The 13,194-nt window shown below is 57.2% G+C and overlaps 8 protein-coding genes across 8 annotated transcripts; 3 read left to right on the top strand and 5 right to left on the bottom strand.

Moving 5' to 3' along the window:
• Window positions 1–242: 242 nt before the first annotated feature.
• On the top strand, window positions 243–1,494 carry HETIRDRAFT_239007 (uncharacterized protein; the record flags this gene model as incomplete). Its single annotated transcript, XM_009554399.1, has 3 exons — window positions 243–856; window positions 917–1,011; window positions 1,067–1,494. Coding segments are annotated over 3 exons (1,137 nt in total), but the record flags the coding sequence as incomplete, so codon positions are not given.
• Window positions 1,495–2,146: 652 nt separating this feature from the next.
• On the bottom strand, window positions 2,147–4,308 carry HETIRDRAFT_442487 (uncharacterized protein). The gene is made up of 3 exons (XM_009554398.1): window positions 4,151–4,308; window positions 3,154–4,102; window positions 2,147–3,100 (listed from the first exon to the last, which is right to left on the bottom strand). The coding sequence occupies exons 1-3, from the start codon at window positions 4,242–4,244 to the stop codon at window positions 2,392–2,394; spliced, it is 1,752 nt and encodes a 583-aa protein (XP_009552693.1). The 5' UTR covers window positions 4,245–4,308; the 3' UTR covers window positions 2,147–2,391.
• Window positions 4,309–4,458: 150 nt separating this feature from the next.
• HETIRDRAFT_481946 (uncharacterized protein) lies at window positions 4,459–6,263 on the top strand. The gene is made up of 5 exons (XM_009554397.1): window positions 4,459–4,842; window positions 4,896–5,006; window positions 5,060–5,494; window positions 5,550–5,941; window positions 5,995–6,263. Exons 1-5 carry the CDS (start codon window positions 4,675–4,677, stop codon window positions 6,182–6,184), a joined length of 1,296 nt encoding a protein of 431 aa, XP_009552692.1. The 5' UTR covers window positions 4,459–4,674; the 3' UTR covers window positions 6,185–6,263.
• Window positions 6,264–7,077: 814 nt separating this feature from the next.
• Window positions 7,078–7,551, top strand: HETIRDRAFT_120323 (uncharacterized protein; the record flags this gene model as incomplete). The annotated part of the gene is made up of 1 exon (XM_009554396.1): window positions 7,078–7,551. One exon carries the CDS (start codon window positions 7,078–7,080, stop codon window positions 7,549–7,551), a length of 474 nt encoding a protein of 157 aa, XP_009552691.1.
• Window positions 7,552–7,892: 341 nt separating this feature from the next.
• On the bottom strand, window positions 7,893–9,630 carry HETIRDRAFT_455907 (uncharacterized protein; the record flags this gene model as incomplete). The annotated part of the gene is made up of 6 exons (XM_009554395.1): window positions 7,893–7,931; window positions 7,992–8,168; window positions 8,248–8,436; window positions 8,780–8,931; window positions 9,091–9,254; window positions 9,356–9,630. The coding sequence occupies 6 exons, from the start codon at window positions 9,628–9,630 to the stop codon at window positions 7,893–7,895; spliced, it is 996 nt and encodes a 331-aa protein (XP_009552690.1).
• A 1,073-nt stretch (window positions 9,631–10,703) lies between these two features.
• On the bottom strand, window positions 10,704–11,667 carry HETIRDRAFT_455906 (uncharacterized protein; the record flags this gene model as incomplete). Its single annotated transcript, XM_009554394.1, has 2 exons — window positions 10,704–10,963; window positions 11,331–11,667. 2 exons carry the CDS (start codon window positions 11,665–11,667, stop codon window positions 10,704–10,706), a joined length of 597 nt encoding a protein of 198 aa, XP_009552689.1.
• Window positions 11,668–11,674: 7 nt separating this feature from the next.
• Window positions 11,675–12,546, bottom strand: HETIRDRAFT_148919 (uncharacterized protein). The gene is made up of 4 exons (XM_009554392.1): window positions 12,467–12,546; window positions 12,333–12,401; window positions 12,218–12,262; window positions 11,675–12,150 (listed from the first exon to the last, which is right to left on the bottom strand). The coding sequence occupies exon 4, from the start codon at window positions 11,910–11,912 to the stop codon at window positions 11,700–11,702; it is 213 nt and encodes a 70-aa protein (XP_009552687.1). The 5' UTR covers window positions 11,913–12,150; window positions 12,218–12,262; window positions 12,333–12,401; window positions 12,467–12,546; the 3' UTR covers window positions 11,675–11,699.
• HETIRDRAFT_412453 (uncharacterized protein) lies at window positions 12,127–12,532 on the bottom strand (the record flags this gene model as incomplete). Its single annotated transcript, XM_009554393.1, has 4 exons — window positions 12,127–12,150; window positions 12,218–12,262; window positions 12,333–12,401; window positions 12,467–12,532. The coding sequence occupies 4 exons, from the start codon at window positions 12,530–12,532 to the stop codon at window positions 12,127–12,129; spliced, it is 204 nt and encodes a 67-aa protein (XP_009552688.1).
• Window positions 12,547–13,194: the final 648 nt, after the last annotated feature.

Below are 13,194 nucleotides of genomic sequence, written 5' to 3'. Positions count from 1 at the left end.
CACCCGTCAGGCAGACCATTCTTGGTTCGTTTTTGCGGTCCCGTCCACGCGGCACTTCCCAGTCCCATCCTGCTCCTATCGATCCCACTCGAGACTCTCCTCCACCACCGCTCGCCCAGTCTCCCATGATTCCTCTCCCTCCATCCCCCAACGCCACAAACCACAGGCGACGTCCAGCAGGCGCACCGGCCCTCCAAATATCTACCTCACACAACGCACCAACAACAAGCGCCTTCTCGCAGATTCTCCGCCGCCGTCGTTCTGGTGGCACACTCGCCAGCAATCCAGCGTCCGCAGTGCCCGCCGTTGCCAGGGTGGCACCCATAACGACAACGACCACCGCAGCGGGAGCGCTCTCCGTGCGCACCGGGGCTTCCAACTCAGCCCCCACGGCGACATCGTTGGCTCCGCGCCATCGTATTCGTCTCGTCCCGCACCTCGACACTCGGCGCTCCTTGCGCTTCGAGCCGATCACGCGCTACGTCGCAGAGGGGGATGCCCCGCTCCGCATCGGGCGCTTTACCGATCGCACCGGGCTGGGGGTGGCGGCCGCGAACGCGCTCGGGACGAACAAGCTTGCCTTCAAGTCCAAAGTTGTCTCTCGCTCCCATGCCGAGCTGTGGTGCGATCCTGGAGGCAAGTTCCAAATCAAAGATACCAAGTCCTCGTCCGGTACTTTCCTCAATCATATTCGACTCTCTGCCGCCAGCCACGAGTCGACTCCTTTCGAGCTGAAGGATGGGGACACATTGCAGCTAGGTGTGGATTATCAAGGGGGGACAGAAGATATCTACAAGTGTGTCAGGATCCGAGTCGAGATTGGGAGGGAATGGCAAGCCGCAGCAAACGCCTTCAAGTAAGCCCTTCGTTGCTTTTGTTGCGCCTCGAGCTGACTCTGACTTCATACAACGAACAGCACAAATGCCTTGAAGCAGCTGAAAGCCCTCGCCGAGCCTGCATCGAAGGGCAAAAAGGCCATACCCAACTCGGGCTTCGCTGATTGCTGTATATGTAAGCCTACATTTTCCGTGTCCTGTCACCTGCGATAACACTGACACCCTGTCAGGTCTATTCGCCGTCACGATCCGACAAGCTCTCTTCATCGCGCCCTGCTCGCACGCCTTCCATTACAAATGCATCCGCCCGCTGATCGAGTCGCACCACCCCGCGTTCTGCTGCCCGCTCTGCCGCACGTTCGCGGACCTCGCCGAGGACGTCGAGGTGGACGCACTGTCGATCGACCTGGACCTAGAAGCCGTGGCACAAATGCAGGAGGCGCATGATGCGGAGATGGGCACTCCCGCGGTGGCGAATCGGGACCGCGACGACGCCATGAATGGGCCTGGGGCAGAGACCGAAGTGGAGTACGACGGCACCGTCGGACTGAGGGGCCGGCGGCCGCGGGCTGGCGCGGGCATCTCGGACCTGCCGATGTCGGGGGCGGTGGTGGACTTGACGGAGGACGACGACGCCGAGATGGAGGACGCTGAGCACGACCACGAGCATGAACACGAACACGAACACCCGCTTCCGCCGCTACCTGAAGGGTCTCCGATCCCCGCGGATCATGAGGAGGCACGTGTGTGGTCCAGGAGCGGGTCGGTGGAGAGTGGGTTGGCAGAGCCTGAGAGCGGGGGCAGTGGGGGCAGCGGCGAGGGCGTGGAGTCACGCGTGGTCGTTGAGGAAGAGGGTGATAGAGCGGTGAAGAGGAAGCGATAGATGCACTCGCATGGATTCCGATCATTCCCCCCGTCAGTCACTCACAGCCCACGAAATTGATGCCCTCTCCTGCCGTTCAACAGCCATCCGCCGTTCTCAGTACCCTTCCTTCCCTCCTCTCGTTGTGTCTTCCTTGTTTTATATTACGGATAATAATATTGCTTGTGTGTTGTATTACGGATAACCAGGGTTTTTTTATTCATTTGGACGTACGCGTGTGTGCCAGACTAGGTTGAGCGTGTCCTTTCCTTCACGGTGTTATTTTGAACATATTAAAGGCGCGTTCTGCCATTGGCTAGAATTAAAACTGTGCTTCGGGGACAGGAACTATGGTTAACTTAGGGTGGATCAGAGGGAACGAATCACCGCACCGACACTTGCAATGGAACACACATGTGCATTTATGCGCCGGCAAACAGCTTCGTTTATAGGTTCGATGAAACGTCGTTCACCTCTTCATATAGCCAATGCATACAACAATACACGCTTACTACGCACATACAAGTATTTATATCGTACAGTGATCCTAGATGAAGACAACAAGCTGGCAGTACGCGCAAGTCAAGTACCTCGATCGAATAAAAACGTCCCTCCAGCGTTCACACTCACTCTCCCGCTCCGGTCCGCCGACAGGCCTCGACAGCTCGACAGGCCAGCACCGCGCACCCCCACTCACGCCTCCAATAAATCAGGCCCAAATGTATCCATAGGCACAATCCGGAATTTATCCGCCCACGGACCCCCGTCGCCGAACTCGCGCGCCCACGCGCGGCTGAGCCCGCCTTCCCAAGCATACAGCTCGACCCTCCATCCCTTCTTCAGCGCCGTGCGCACGCACCCAAGGAACCCCTCCTCATTGAACTGCCCCACGTTCCCGTCGCCCGTGGCCAGGACGATCGTGGACCCCTTCGGCGGCGCGTCCGCATCGACGTCCGCGATCGCTTGGTGCAGCTTGAGCTGCAGGAGCTCGTCCACGCCCTGCTCGCGGTACCGTATCCGCGTCTGTGCGGGCCGCGCCGCGCCTGGCGCGTGCGAGCCCGGTTCGGATTCCGTCGACGTGCCGCCGCCCGACGCGCGGTGGCTGTGGCCCTTCGTAAAATGTTTCCCCTTCCCCTTCGTCCCGTCGCTATGGCGTGCGCGGTCTGCGCCGTCACCGGTGTCCGGGACGCGCGCATACACACGCACGTCGTAGCCGAGCTGCTCGGCTGAATCCATTGGCTGGTATAGAGGCGAGGAGGCGGCGAGCGCGCGGCGCGTGATGGGACGTCCGCGCTCGAGGATGATCGCCAGTGCGGCGTGTGACATGTGTTTCGGTCTAGTATTTGTGACGAGATGTGGGTGTCGGCGTAGATATGTCGTGAAGCCAATCAATATATTAGAACTGCGAACAAGAGACATTAACGTGAGACGATCTGGAACGACAGACAGGCTTACTAGTCTATGAAAACGTGGGTCAATGCCTGACCGGATTCCGGACTGGGCCCACGTGGGTCAATGAATTCGGGAGACGAAGAGTTGAGAGAGTCGTTGGATAAAATAGATGTGATAGAGGCGGCGTCCTCCGGGAACATAAACCGCAGTCTGATAGCAAGAGCACGGAGACGAACAACACGAGGATCGAGAGGCATGGACACATGGCGCAAGCTAGGGGTAGACTTGGAATGGCCAAGTCGAGGATTAGTATCGACTGCCACAGTCAGCTTAACATGTCGCTCTTTCTTTGCCTGTGGCGGTGTGCCAGGGGTGGACTTGTAGTACGCAGGAGACGAAGAAGATATTTCCACGGAGGAAGACCAGTCATCGGCCTCGTGATCGGCAGAAGCGTCGATCGTTTCCGTGCGGCTCTCGTCCTCTGCTTGTTCAGAGCGCGTTAGATGGCCGTTCCGGACGAGGGATTTGGCCTTCTTTCTACGGCGCTTACGGCGAGGAGCAGCAGATAGTCGCAGGGCGCCTTCCGATGTAGAGCTATTTCCTCGCCAGGCAGCATCGCGCTGGGCGGCAAACTTGGCCCGCTCTTCGGCTATGAATTGGAGGGCCATGTCAAGATATCCTAGGGAGGGCTCGAGGGCGGAAAGCTCCTCGTTGGTGTCCTCGTCAACATCTGGCTCCCCCTCAGTATCTGAGGACGGGGGTTCAGGAGGTGGGGACAGGGATCTGTTGGAAGGCATGTCGTGCGAGGAGACGGATAGATAAGATGCAATTGGTTGGTGGTTCCATACTGTGGACCCCCTATGTCTGTCCGAGTCATAATCTGTGGGCGAGAAATTGGAGATGGTCGTCGGCACTGTGGTGGAGATGTTGCTGAGGGGAAACGAGAAAGCGCGGGGCTGTAGTTCGTCCAAGGCACGGAAAACAGTAGTAAAGGCACCCAGATCAGGGGTTTCTGCACCCTAGTGAGGATTGTGAGCCGAAAATGATGGAGGAAACGCACCGTCAGATGTGGCGAGGTCGCTTCCGCCAGAATGAGTCGAGAAAGGACTGAAAGGAGTTGGTGAAGCCGTTGTGTCCGAGATCGAGCTCGCCATATTATACAAGATTATATCAATCGCAATAAAAGTGATGGACGTCTTCAAGAGAGCGTGTTACCGCCATGCATAGGAAATGAGGAGACAGGTGTTCTTGCCTCTTCCGCTCACCCTCTTACCTTATCTTATCCGTGACAAACATCGTGACTCATCCGAGCAGTGTCGCCGCGACACTCGACTCAGGGCGCGCACCTGTGGCCAAGGACAGCAGCGACAACCATGTTGCGTCCTTTGATGCTTTCAAGACTCTTTAAATGTCCCTGAGACCCCTCCTATCATGTCTTCTTTATCTTTTCATGGCAAAAAATGGTTTGCCGGCTGTTATCTCGTCGACCGCTGTTATGTAACGGCTTGACTCGATAACTGGGGGAGTCGCCCATATGTTGCAGACCGCGATCGTGCCTTCGTGGCTACCTCCCTGACCTTCTCAATGATCGCCCCACTGAATAAAGACTCGCGAGTGCTGATCGTTGGCGGTGGCGGTACCTTTGGCTCCTCGACTGCGCTTCATCTTGCCCGGCGAGGCTACACGAACATCACGGCCATCGACGTTCACCCATGCCCTTCTGAATGGAGTGCCGGCTGCGATTTGAACAAGGTGCGGAATCCTGTTTTTTTCCCCATTCGCGCATTTGATATCATTTCACCCAGATTATAAGGACCGAGTACTCTGACGAGCTCTATGCCAGGCTTGCGGCCCAAGCCATTGAAGCCTGGAAGTCAGACGACATCTTCAGCCCACACTTTCACCAGACCGGTTGGGTGCGTCTCGCGCTAGTCGTCGCGTTTGCATCTGTTGATCTTCAGGGCTTTAGGTCATCGCAGCATCGGACGCCAACAGCCGTACGGCCGACGAGCTGATCAGGAAGGCATACGAGGTTCTGAAGCGAACGGACCTGGCAGACAAGATCGAGCTTCTCGAGACCCCCGAGGCGATCCTCAAACGTGCGCCGCACCTTCAGCCAGCAGCCAAGAACATCCAAGACTGGTACGGTTTGTGGAACGCTAACAATGGATGGGCCATGGCCCGGGATGCGGTTGCTGCTGCTGGTAAGCAGGCGGATCTGATGGGGGTGAAGTTCATCAGCGGTGACAAGGGGACGATGGTCAGTCTGGTGAAGGATGAGAATGGGGTAGTCAAGGGTGTGCTTTGCAAAGATGGGACGGTGCACGAAGCAGACAGAGTCATCTTATGCACTGGCGCATGGAGTCCCTCCTTGGTGGATTTGAAGGACCAGTGTCTTTCAAAGGTCTGTCTCCGTGTTATCTTTAAGAGATCGAGTAGCTAATTATGCAAATCGACAGTGCTGGACTGTTGGTCATATCCAGCTCACCCCGGAAGAGGCAGCACCTCTTCGCGGTGCTCCCGTCGTGGATCACTCCGACCTTGGTTTCTTCTTCGAGCCCTCGGCCGACAACAAGATCAAATTGTGCAACGCCACCCCCGGATACACACACTTCCAGCGCCTGCCATCCTTCTCCGAGAAAATTTCTGTTCCCTCACCTGTAAAAAACGCGATCCCGAAGGAGGCGCACGATGCGCTGCGCGTCTTCGTGGACACTGTTCTCCCGCAGTTTTCCGATCGCCCCTTGATAGACGAATTTGTTTGCTGGTGCACAGACCACAAAGACGGCGGTTGGCTTATCGGCGAAATCCCTGGCACAGAGGGCTTGCTATTGGCCACTGGGGACTCAGGGTTCGTCCTTGTGTGTTTGCTTCTGATGGGCGCGCGCTGACATCGTCCGCCAGAATGGCATTCAAATTCCTGCCTACCATCGGAGCGCATATCGCAGACGCTCTCGAGGGAACACTCGACGAGAAGCGTAAGAATGCCTGGCGCTGGAGGCCAGAGATCCAAGGTCACGAGGACGAGTCGCGCCCCGAAGGAGAGGTCAAGGACCTTGTTGGTCTGGACGGGTGGCCAGAGGCTAAGTCTTGATGATGACAATGTATACCACCTGTATTCTTTATTCTCCAAATTAACGCCCGCCGACTGTGTGGCGAATGCTGATACACCCAAGATATCAGAGTGCGGATGTCTCTTTGTCGTCCCAACACGCGCCTAGATATGCCCGCCGCCTAGGCGTTGACATCAGGTCTCGAATCTGTATAAACGCTGGGCATAGCCATGCCAGTCCTTATCAGCTTAGCGGGTGGGTGAATTCCACAGTCATATTGGAATATTCGAAGCCCAGTGCAGAGGTTCCGATAGCTCGAAGCTGTGTCTTCGAAACTCTTTCCCAGGCGCCTCGCCCTTCCAACCCAGCTTTTTCATGCGCTTCAGCCCACTTAACTTTAGATTCACGAATCTCAAGGCCATCATCGCCTCCTCGACCGAATTCCACGCTGGCAGCACCCCAGATGAGGGGAGATCGACTGATCCCTGTCTCTTGCATTGTCCCGAGGCCACGAGCCAACCACGAGTGGTCCCGATCGCGCCTCATGCCGAAGAAGTGACGCTCGCCTACAGCTGCCCACAGGGGCTTCGATATCGATAGATCGGGGTGATTTGGACCGCGAAGCTCTGTTGACTCTTGGCCTTCTGTCGTCAAATTGCCAAACCCTATTCCCCGAGCCTTCCCCATCGGAAGTGTTTTTCACGAGAATGCTTTGTTGTGTCGCAGGTCCGACAACATCGCTTACAGTAGAGACTTGCAGACAGTATCGCGCTATCTGAACTGCTCGTGAGACAAACAAGGGGTCGTAGTATGCCGTTGTCGAAGACCTGAGGAGTGGTCATTGGTAATCATGAAACTCTATAACTTCGCTTACCTGTTTCCTGAGGAAAATCCAGAGATAAATATGCGTACATCAGGTTATCAGATGGCATTCATGAATCGCGAAGAACGTGACACAAGGTGGAACAAACGGTCGGAATTGGCGTGGCGTGGTATCTCCAATACTGGAAATCACTACAGGGCACCTCCATCCGATCCAATGGTCCGCACGGGACAGTCCCTGCGAGACGTCCCACGGATGTGTATACATATCGACAAATTTGCCATCTCGTTGTTTCAGATCAGGATGCCACGCTCGCCATCACGAGCCGCCGAACAGCGCAAACTACGCACCGTCGAGGGGCCTCTGTTCCCAGCAGACCTTGGGAGGCCGATCAAAGATATAATGGGCCTGGGCGAGACGACAGCTGACAGAGTAGATTCTCTAGAGATGCGCTCAGGAGTCAGCGCGCTCCCCATCGGCGTGGAATCCCTCGAATTGCCTGATCGAACGCGAGAAAAAAGCCTGGCTCTGCGGGGACATGCGCAGCAAGCGAACGCGAGGCCCATCATCCTCCCTCGAATCTAGGCACCGGACCGAGGGCAGAAAAAACCCCGCAACGTCCCCCCCTCTTTCTCTTCAAATTCGATGCCTGCTAAGTATAATATTAGTTCTTCGTTCAGAAGCGTAAAGAACTAGGTCCGTGTTTTTCGACCAGTGCTCGGTCATCCACCCGCACACCCCACAGCGCGCAAGATCTGATGCACACAGGGTCAAACCGAAAGAGCATGTTCGCCCCGGCGAGTCTCTTCTTGGAAGATATTCAGCAACAGCAAACGCACCGGCAAAGCCCCGCCAATGTGCGACCGCGCGCAGGACGGAAGGACAGTGACGAGAGGACTATTGCCATTGGCCAGAAGTAGCCAAAATTAGAAGCGTGAGGACGCTGCGGACCGGTAAGGACGTCGCTGCAGCGGGATGCGATCCAACCTAGTGCCGAATATAGATCACACTTGCGAACTACACACCGCGAGCTCTTCCAAGCACAGCGTGAGCCTCAGAATGCCACGAAAGGAGCGAGCGAGGCGAATAGATCGCCAGGCGCAAGAACGGGGGACGGCCCATGTCGTCTTGCCAGCACGTCTTGCCAGCATCATCAATTCATGGATGGCGACCACGAAGCCCTCGGCAGAAGCGTGCGCCCTCTATCAGACCAAGAAGACAGGGCCGCGCAGCACGAGGCAGAATGTGAGATCGACGACCAGACGGGGGGGACAGTGGCACCAGGCCGCCGGTGAGCCGCCGCGAGCTAATATTGAGCAGGCGCGCCGGGCACGGCATGCGTCTCCCAACCGCTAACTCGGAGGCGGCCAGGCGGTGCCAGGCACTGCCTTCGCGAAGCGGCGAGGACGCGGGGGTTGGGTTAGCTGTGAACGTGGGCGGGATAAATACGACATGCGCGGTGTGGGGTCCCTGGAAGCGGGGCAGGATTCAATGGTCGACAAAGGGAAAAATCCACAGTGCTGCTCGATATGCTCGGATCCGTGTGTCCGAGGACCTAGGCCTGGACCGAGTGTCCATTTTCCGGCGCGCGTCTTTCTTCGTCGTCGAAGAGTGAAATAGAAGAGGAAGCAGCATAGAGATTGTCAAGAAACATGGCCCCGATTGATTCTGTGTCCGCTGTGCGAGGTCGCCAATTCATGACCAGCTACTTACGTAGCAGGATGACCAGCCTTGTTGTGCCTGGTGCGCTCTTCAAAGAACAGGAGACGCAAAACCACGGCCCAGCACGATCAGAGCACAGACACGAGCGTACATTGGTCGGTGGGAGAGTAAGAACGGAACGCACGCTCTCATATGGCAGCGCACGTTCCCTCGCCCTCCACGTCCGCACCTCGTGATTGTCGAGCTCGGCGAGAACGCACAACGTGTGTGCGCCGGCGCGACTGGCGAAATCGGCGCAGGCGTCTAGAAATCAAAGTCAGGTCAGAGGTCAGGAAGAGAAGGCTGATGAACGAGATCGGGGAGAAGCGTGCGAGGCGCAATCTTGGGGAGGCCCACTGATGGCACACAATCAGCTCGCGCCCAGCGCGGGCCATCGCGGCGAGAATATCCGCAGCCGCCGACGGATGTCATCGAACGTGCGGGGCGAGCGATGATGTCCGGGGGACGCGCTCGAAACGGCAACGCGACTGACAAAAGCAGAGCGCGGGCGGGCGTGGCAGAACACCTTTGCGATGCCGAATACCTCGATTGCGAGAGAAAATGACAAGGGGGGTCGGGGCAGCGGTCTAGAGGGCTCTTAGAAGGCAGCAGTGCCACGGCATCCGGCCCAGCACGCGCCTGCAGGGCCATCCTTTGCAGCCAGCCAGCGGCAATCCGTCAGAAGCACGCAGCCCACATCGCGCCCCGCTGCATCTTCGCATGCACGCTGAGAGCCCTGCGCAGGAACGACGGATTCGGACCGGGGGGCTCGAAAATAGGTGGCCCAGGGTGACGGACGACAGATCGAGGGGAACAAGGTTTAAATTGTGAACGGTTCCACAGATCAGGGGAGCAGGATGCAGTGCGGCGGATGAAGGGGAGAAGCTCGGTGCTCTGCTTATCGCAGAGCATCCGAGGGAGAAGAGAAGAGAAGCCCAGAGGGGAGGGGAGGGGGGAGGGCATCTCGGAGCATGTACGAGGACGAGGCAGCGAGAGACTACAAAGGGCGGATCGTTCGCCCGAGAACATCTGTCCGAAGTGAGCCCGTCGAGGAAAAGCATCTAGATTCAACTCATCTGGGGCCCATTTTCGAGTCTGCAGCAGCTGGGGGGACTGTCTGCAGGGGCTAGACGGCTGTCTCGACGTCTGGAAAAGGAGCGGCGTTTGCCTACTATGGGGATGACAAGCCGGTAAGGATGCCGATCCTGCTAACAACCCAACGAGCTGGGTCGTCGAGTCCTACAAGATAAGGTTTGAATTTGTCCTCGTCCAACTTGGAGTCTAGAAAGAAAAACCACCCTTCCTCGAGACAACACGCGCCTACATACGACCCCAGATTATCGCACTATATCACGCACGAATCGCATGTGCTGTCGAAATGGGCGTCGCTCGAGTTACGGGATCTACGGTGATGAATCTCGGAGCGATTTGGTAAGTTATAATAGTATATACAAAAACATGTCTCAGGGTTGAGCAAATGGATGAGAGAAATACCGACCGGACAAGACAAACACGGACCACTGGTCAAGGTGCTCGCTAGCGACATCTGCTTCGGCCTATGTCATTGACCTTCCGGAAATTCGACGACCGATACACAGTGCATCGCGAGGGCCCCAAACATCATCCTGGCTTCGACATTGCGTAGAATGACGCGGGTAGCGCTGCACACAGCCCCGCAAACCCGCCCGCAAACGTCGATCCAGTGGCCAAATCCGCCCACGATAGGCTGCCGCGCCGATATGCCCATCAGAACCGCGCCCCAAAAACGTAAACCGCGGGCCAGATACGGTAGACAGAACAGGGATCAAAACACGACGCCTACTTAATTGACACTCACGGTAGCCCATTGCAAATATCGCGCGCTGCGAGGTTGAGTGACCGAACGTTATTCGCGCGAAGCAGAGATAAGGCAAAAATCGAAGAGGGAGAAGGGAGGCTGGGCCGCTGGCCACGGCAGATAAGTGCTAATGGCCCTGCTCTCTGCGAGAGGGTCGGCATTCATTGGTCGGGGGGAGGCAAAATCTAAGACGAGGCCATCAGCAGGTGCGAGGCGGCGAAAATGCCGAAGATAGGGTGTTAGGGTGCTGCAGCGGTATCTCAGCGCTCGCCACAGAAGCGTCCCGCCACAGGAGCTTAGCAGAGGAAGGCACAGAGGTCGCAGGGCCCTTCGAGCCTCTGAATGCAGCCCCCTCGCCAAAAGGAGACGAGAGGCCAGCGATGAGAGGCATTGCGCTCGAAGAGGCAACTCTGAGTGCGCGCGCACCGAAAATCGCCGATGCCGGCATCGCGCGCACGGCTGTACGCAGGGGATCGAAAAGATCCCAGAGGAAGAGAGCGAGCCGCAAACTTTATCATAGAGACTGGACACGCTGCACGCTGCCTAACGGCAGCAGCCATTAAACGAAAATGAGGCCCACAATCAGCAGAGCGACATCACACGCGGGCCGGTTTGAGCAAGCCAATCACATCCATACAGGACGCGCTCGTGCCCGTAATGAAATGAAAGGGCGTCGCTGAAATGATTCCCTAGGCCATATACAGTAGTGTACCGCAGTGTGTCGCACAGCACGGAAATCACGGCGAGTCGCGAATCTCACACATGGACCGGAAGAAGCGAGCGCACCGACCGCCATGGTCTGGACGACACCAACACGTGTGCCCACCTGCGAAGACGGAGGCACGCCAGAACCTGTGCTGGGCCCCGATCGCGGGCTTCTGCGAGCCGCGTTCTGCGACAGAAATGAAAGGGACGCAGGTCGCCACGCCCGTTCCCGCAGCTGGGAGACGGGATGTTGCAGACGAAGGAGAGAGAGGGGGGACTTGCCGCGTGGGCGAAGCCGCGGACCGCGCGTCGGGACCGAGACGCGTGATCTTGGCATGAGGCTCGAATCGGCAATTTACCAGCGATCGCGTGCAGATCGCCCGGAAGCGTGGAACCCGGTGGCTCTTCATGGCTCCGAGGGCGCCGACCGACGTCTCGCGATCCCAATTCAATGCCATCGCGAGTCAATAAAAAACCGGTCTCGATTTTTTTATGTGTACGCGTATGAAAAAAAAAGTATGCGAGACCCAGCACAAGCCCAGTGTAAAACATGGAAAAAACCCTGCATCCTGTGTGAGGAGTCAATGCTTGCGAGCGCGAGATGTACCAATATTAGAGGATAGCGGTAGTGCCGATGTGGACGGAAGGTGTAGACTGAGACGCGTGGTATGCGTCTGAGTGGGGATAAGGCTAGGGAAAACATATTGCGAGGGAATGGACGGAGAGATTGCGACGACAAGATGAACGAACAGCGAGAGAGAGAGAGAGAGGACGTCTATGTATAGGTATGCAAAGAAAGAAGAGAGATGTCGAAACAACAAACGAGAGAAACATATCAGTCAGCTTGTGATGTGCCGGTCAAGGCATATCTACAAAGTCCCAAAGCAAGAAAGCAGGAGAAGTCTATGGGGTGGCGATTAAGCCTGGAGTTTTGTTCTGATCTGGAAAGGCGGCACACAGGGTTAAGGCGACAGTCGAAACACGCGTCAAGAGCATCAAGGGACTCACCGGTTTGCGCATCATGACATGACCATGAGATGACTGCGAGGGCGGCTGGCGACGAGACAGGGAGCGCTGATCAGCCAAGTGATCATCAAGGCAACGGGCCAGGCCGCGTACGCACCAGTGTCACGTATTGCGGCATCGGCGTCGAATGGACAGACGCGGCGTTCTTCGACAGAGCTTTTTTCAGCTGGGAGAAGACGGTGGCGGGTGAGTTGGGCGGTGGCCACAGAGAAAGGGGAAGGGAAGACGCACCTTGGCTTCACTCTCTGCAGCATGCTGTTTGGGGATGGCGGGGGTATGTATGGAGACATTGGCCATGCTCTTCGCCTGTGGCAAGGACGAGAGGGAGGAAGAAACGCTGGGGAGGGCGAGGAGGTGTGCGGGTGCGCCTTTGGTGGAGAGGTTCGCGTTCATGTTGGAGGGAGTGCGAGGAGAGTGGAAGAGGACGGGGTGTAAAAATACAGCAGAGGAGGCGGAGGAGGGAGTGTGTGCGCTGCGGTGGTGAGGGAGGAGGTGGCGGATGTAGGTGGAGGAGATATTGGCTTTATACGGGAGCGAGACCAAGCTGTTGCCCATTCGATCTCACGACACGGCCGGCTGGATTCTCGTCATTTGGCAGCCAATCCGGGCACGGCTTCCGAGTGCGGGAACGCTCAGAACCATGGCTTCAATTCTTATCGTGCCCCGTTTGAGGCGCCGAGTTACCAGCCTCGACTCAGCCCACGATCCGCCACGAGTTCCCCTTTTGTGCCCCCGCACGTTCCCCGTCCTTTTCGTCATTCCTTTTCCCATCACCCTCTGTCTTCGCTTTGACGTACTCAGCCCTGCTCGCCCGCGTCATCTCCAGCCGCCTGCTTCCCTCTGAGCTCATCCCCGTCTCGCTTGCCCGCCCTCTCTTGCCGCCTCGCCACCCATCCAAAAGGGCCCTGCGTCATAATTCCTCACGCCTCCCCAGCGGCGTGTGCCCATCCCCGGCCCGC

Source organism: Heterobasidion irregulare (assembly GCF_000320585.1).
Source record: "Heterobasidion irregulare TC 32-1 unplaced genomic scaffold scaffold_13, whole genome shotgun sequence".
Taxonomy (NCBI): domain Eukaryota; kingdom Fungi; phylum Basidiomycota; class Agaricomycetes; order Russulales; family Bondarzewiaceae; genus Heterobasidion; species Heterobasidion irregulare.
The sequence above is the reverse complement of the archived record's forward strand: the minus strand, read 5'-3'. Positions and strand labels throughout refer to the sequence as shown.

Coding starts and splice junctions, on each gene's coding strand:
- HETIRDRAFT_481946 (XM_009554397.1), top strand. CDS start 4,675: ATGATCGCCCCACTGAATAAAGACTCGCGAGTGCTGATCGTTGGCGGT. Junction 5,007..5,059: donor ACTTTCACCAGACCGGTTGG/GTGCGTCTCGCG, acceptor TCAGGGCTTTAG/GTCATCGCAGCATCGGACGC. Junction 5,942..5,994: donor TTGGCCACTGGGGACTCAGG/GTTCGTCCTTGT, acceptor ATCGTCCGCCAG/AATGGCATTCAAATTCCTGC.
- HETIRDRAFT_442487 (XM_009554398.1), bottom strand. CDS start 4,244: ATGGCGAGCTCGATCTCGGACACAACGGCTTCACCAACTCCTTTCAGT. Junction 4,103..4,150: donor CGACCTCGCCACATCTGACG/GTGCGTTTCCTC, acceptor ACTAGGGTGCAG/AAACCCCTGATCTGGGTGCC. Junction 3,101..3,153: donor ACCCACGTTTTCATAGACTA/GTAAGCCTGTCT, acceptor TCTTGTTCGCAG/TTCTAATATATTGATTGGCT.
- HETIRDRAFT_148919 (XM_009554392.1), bottom strand. CDS start 11,912: ATGTTTTCCCTAGCCTTATCCCCACTCAGACGCATACCACGCGTCTCA.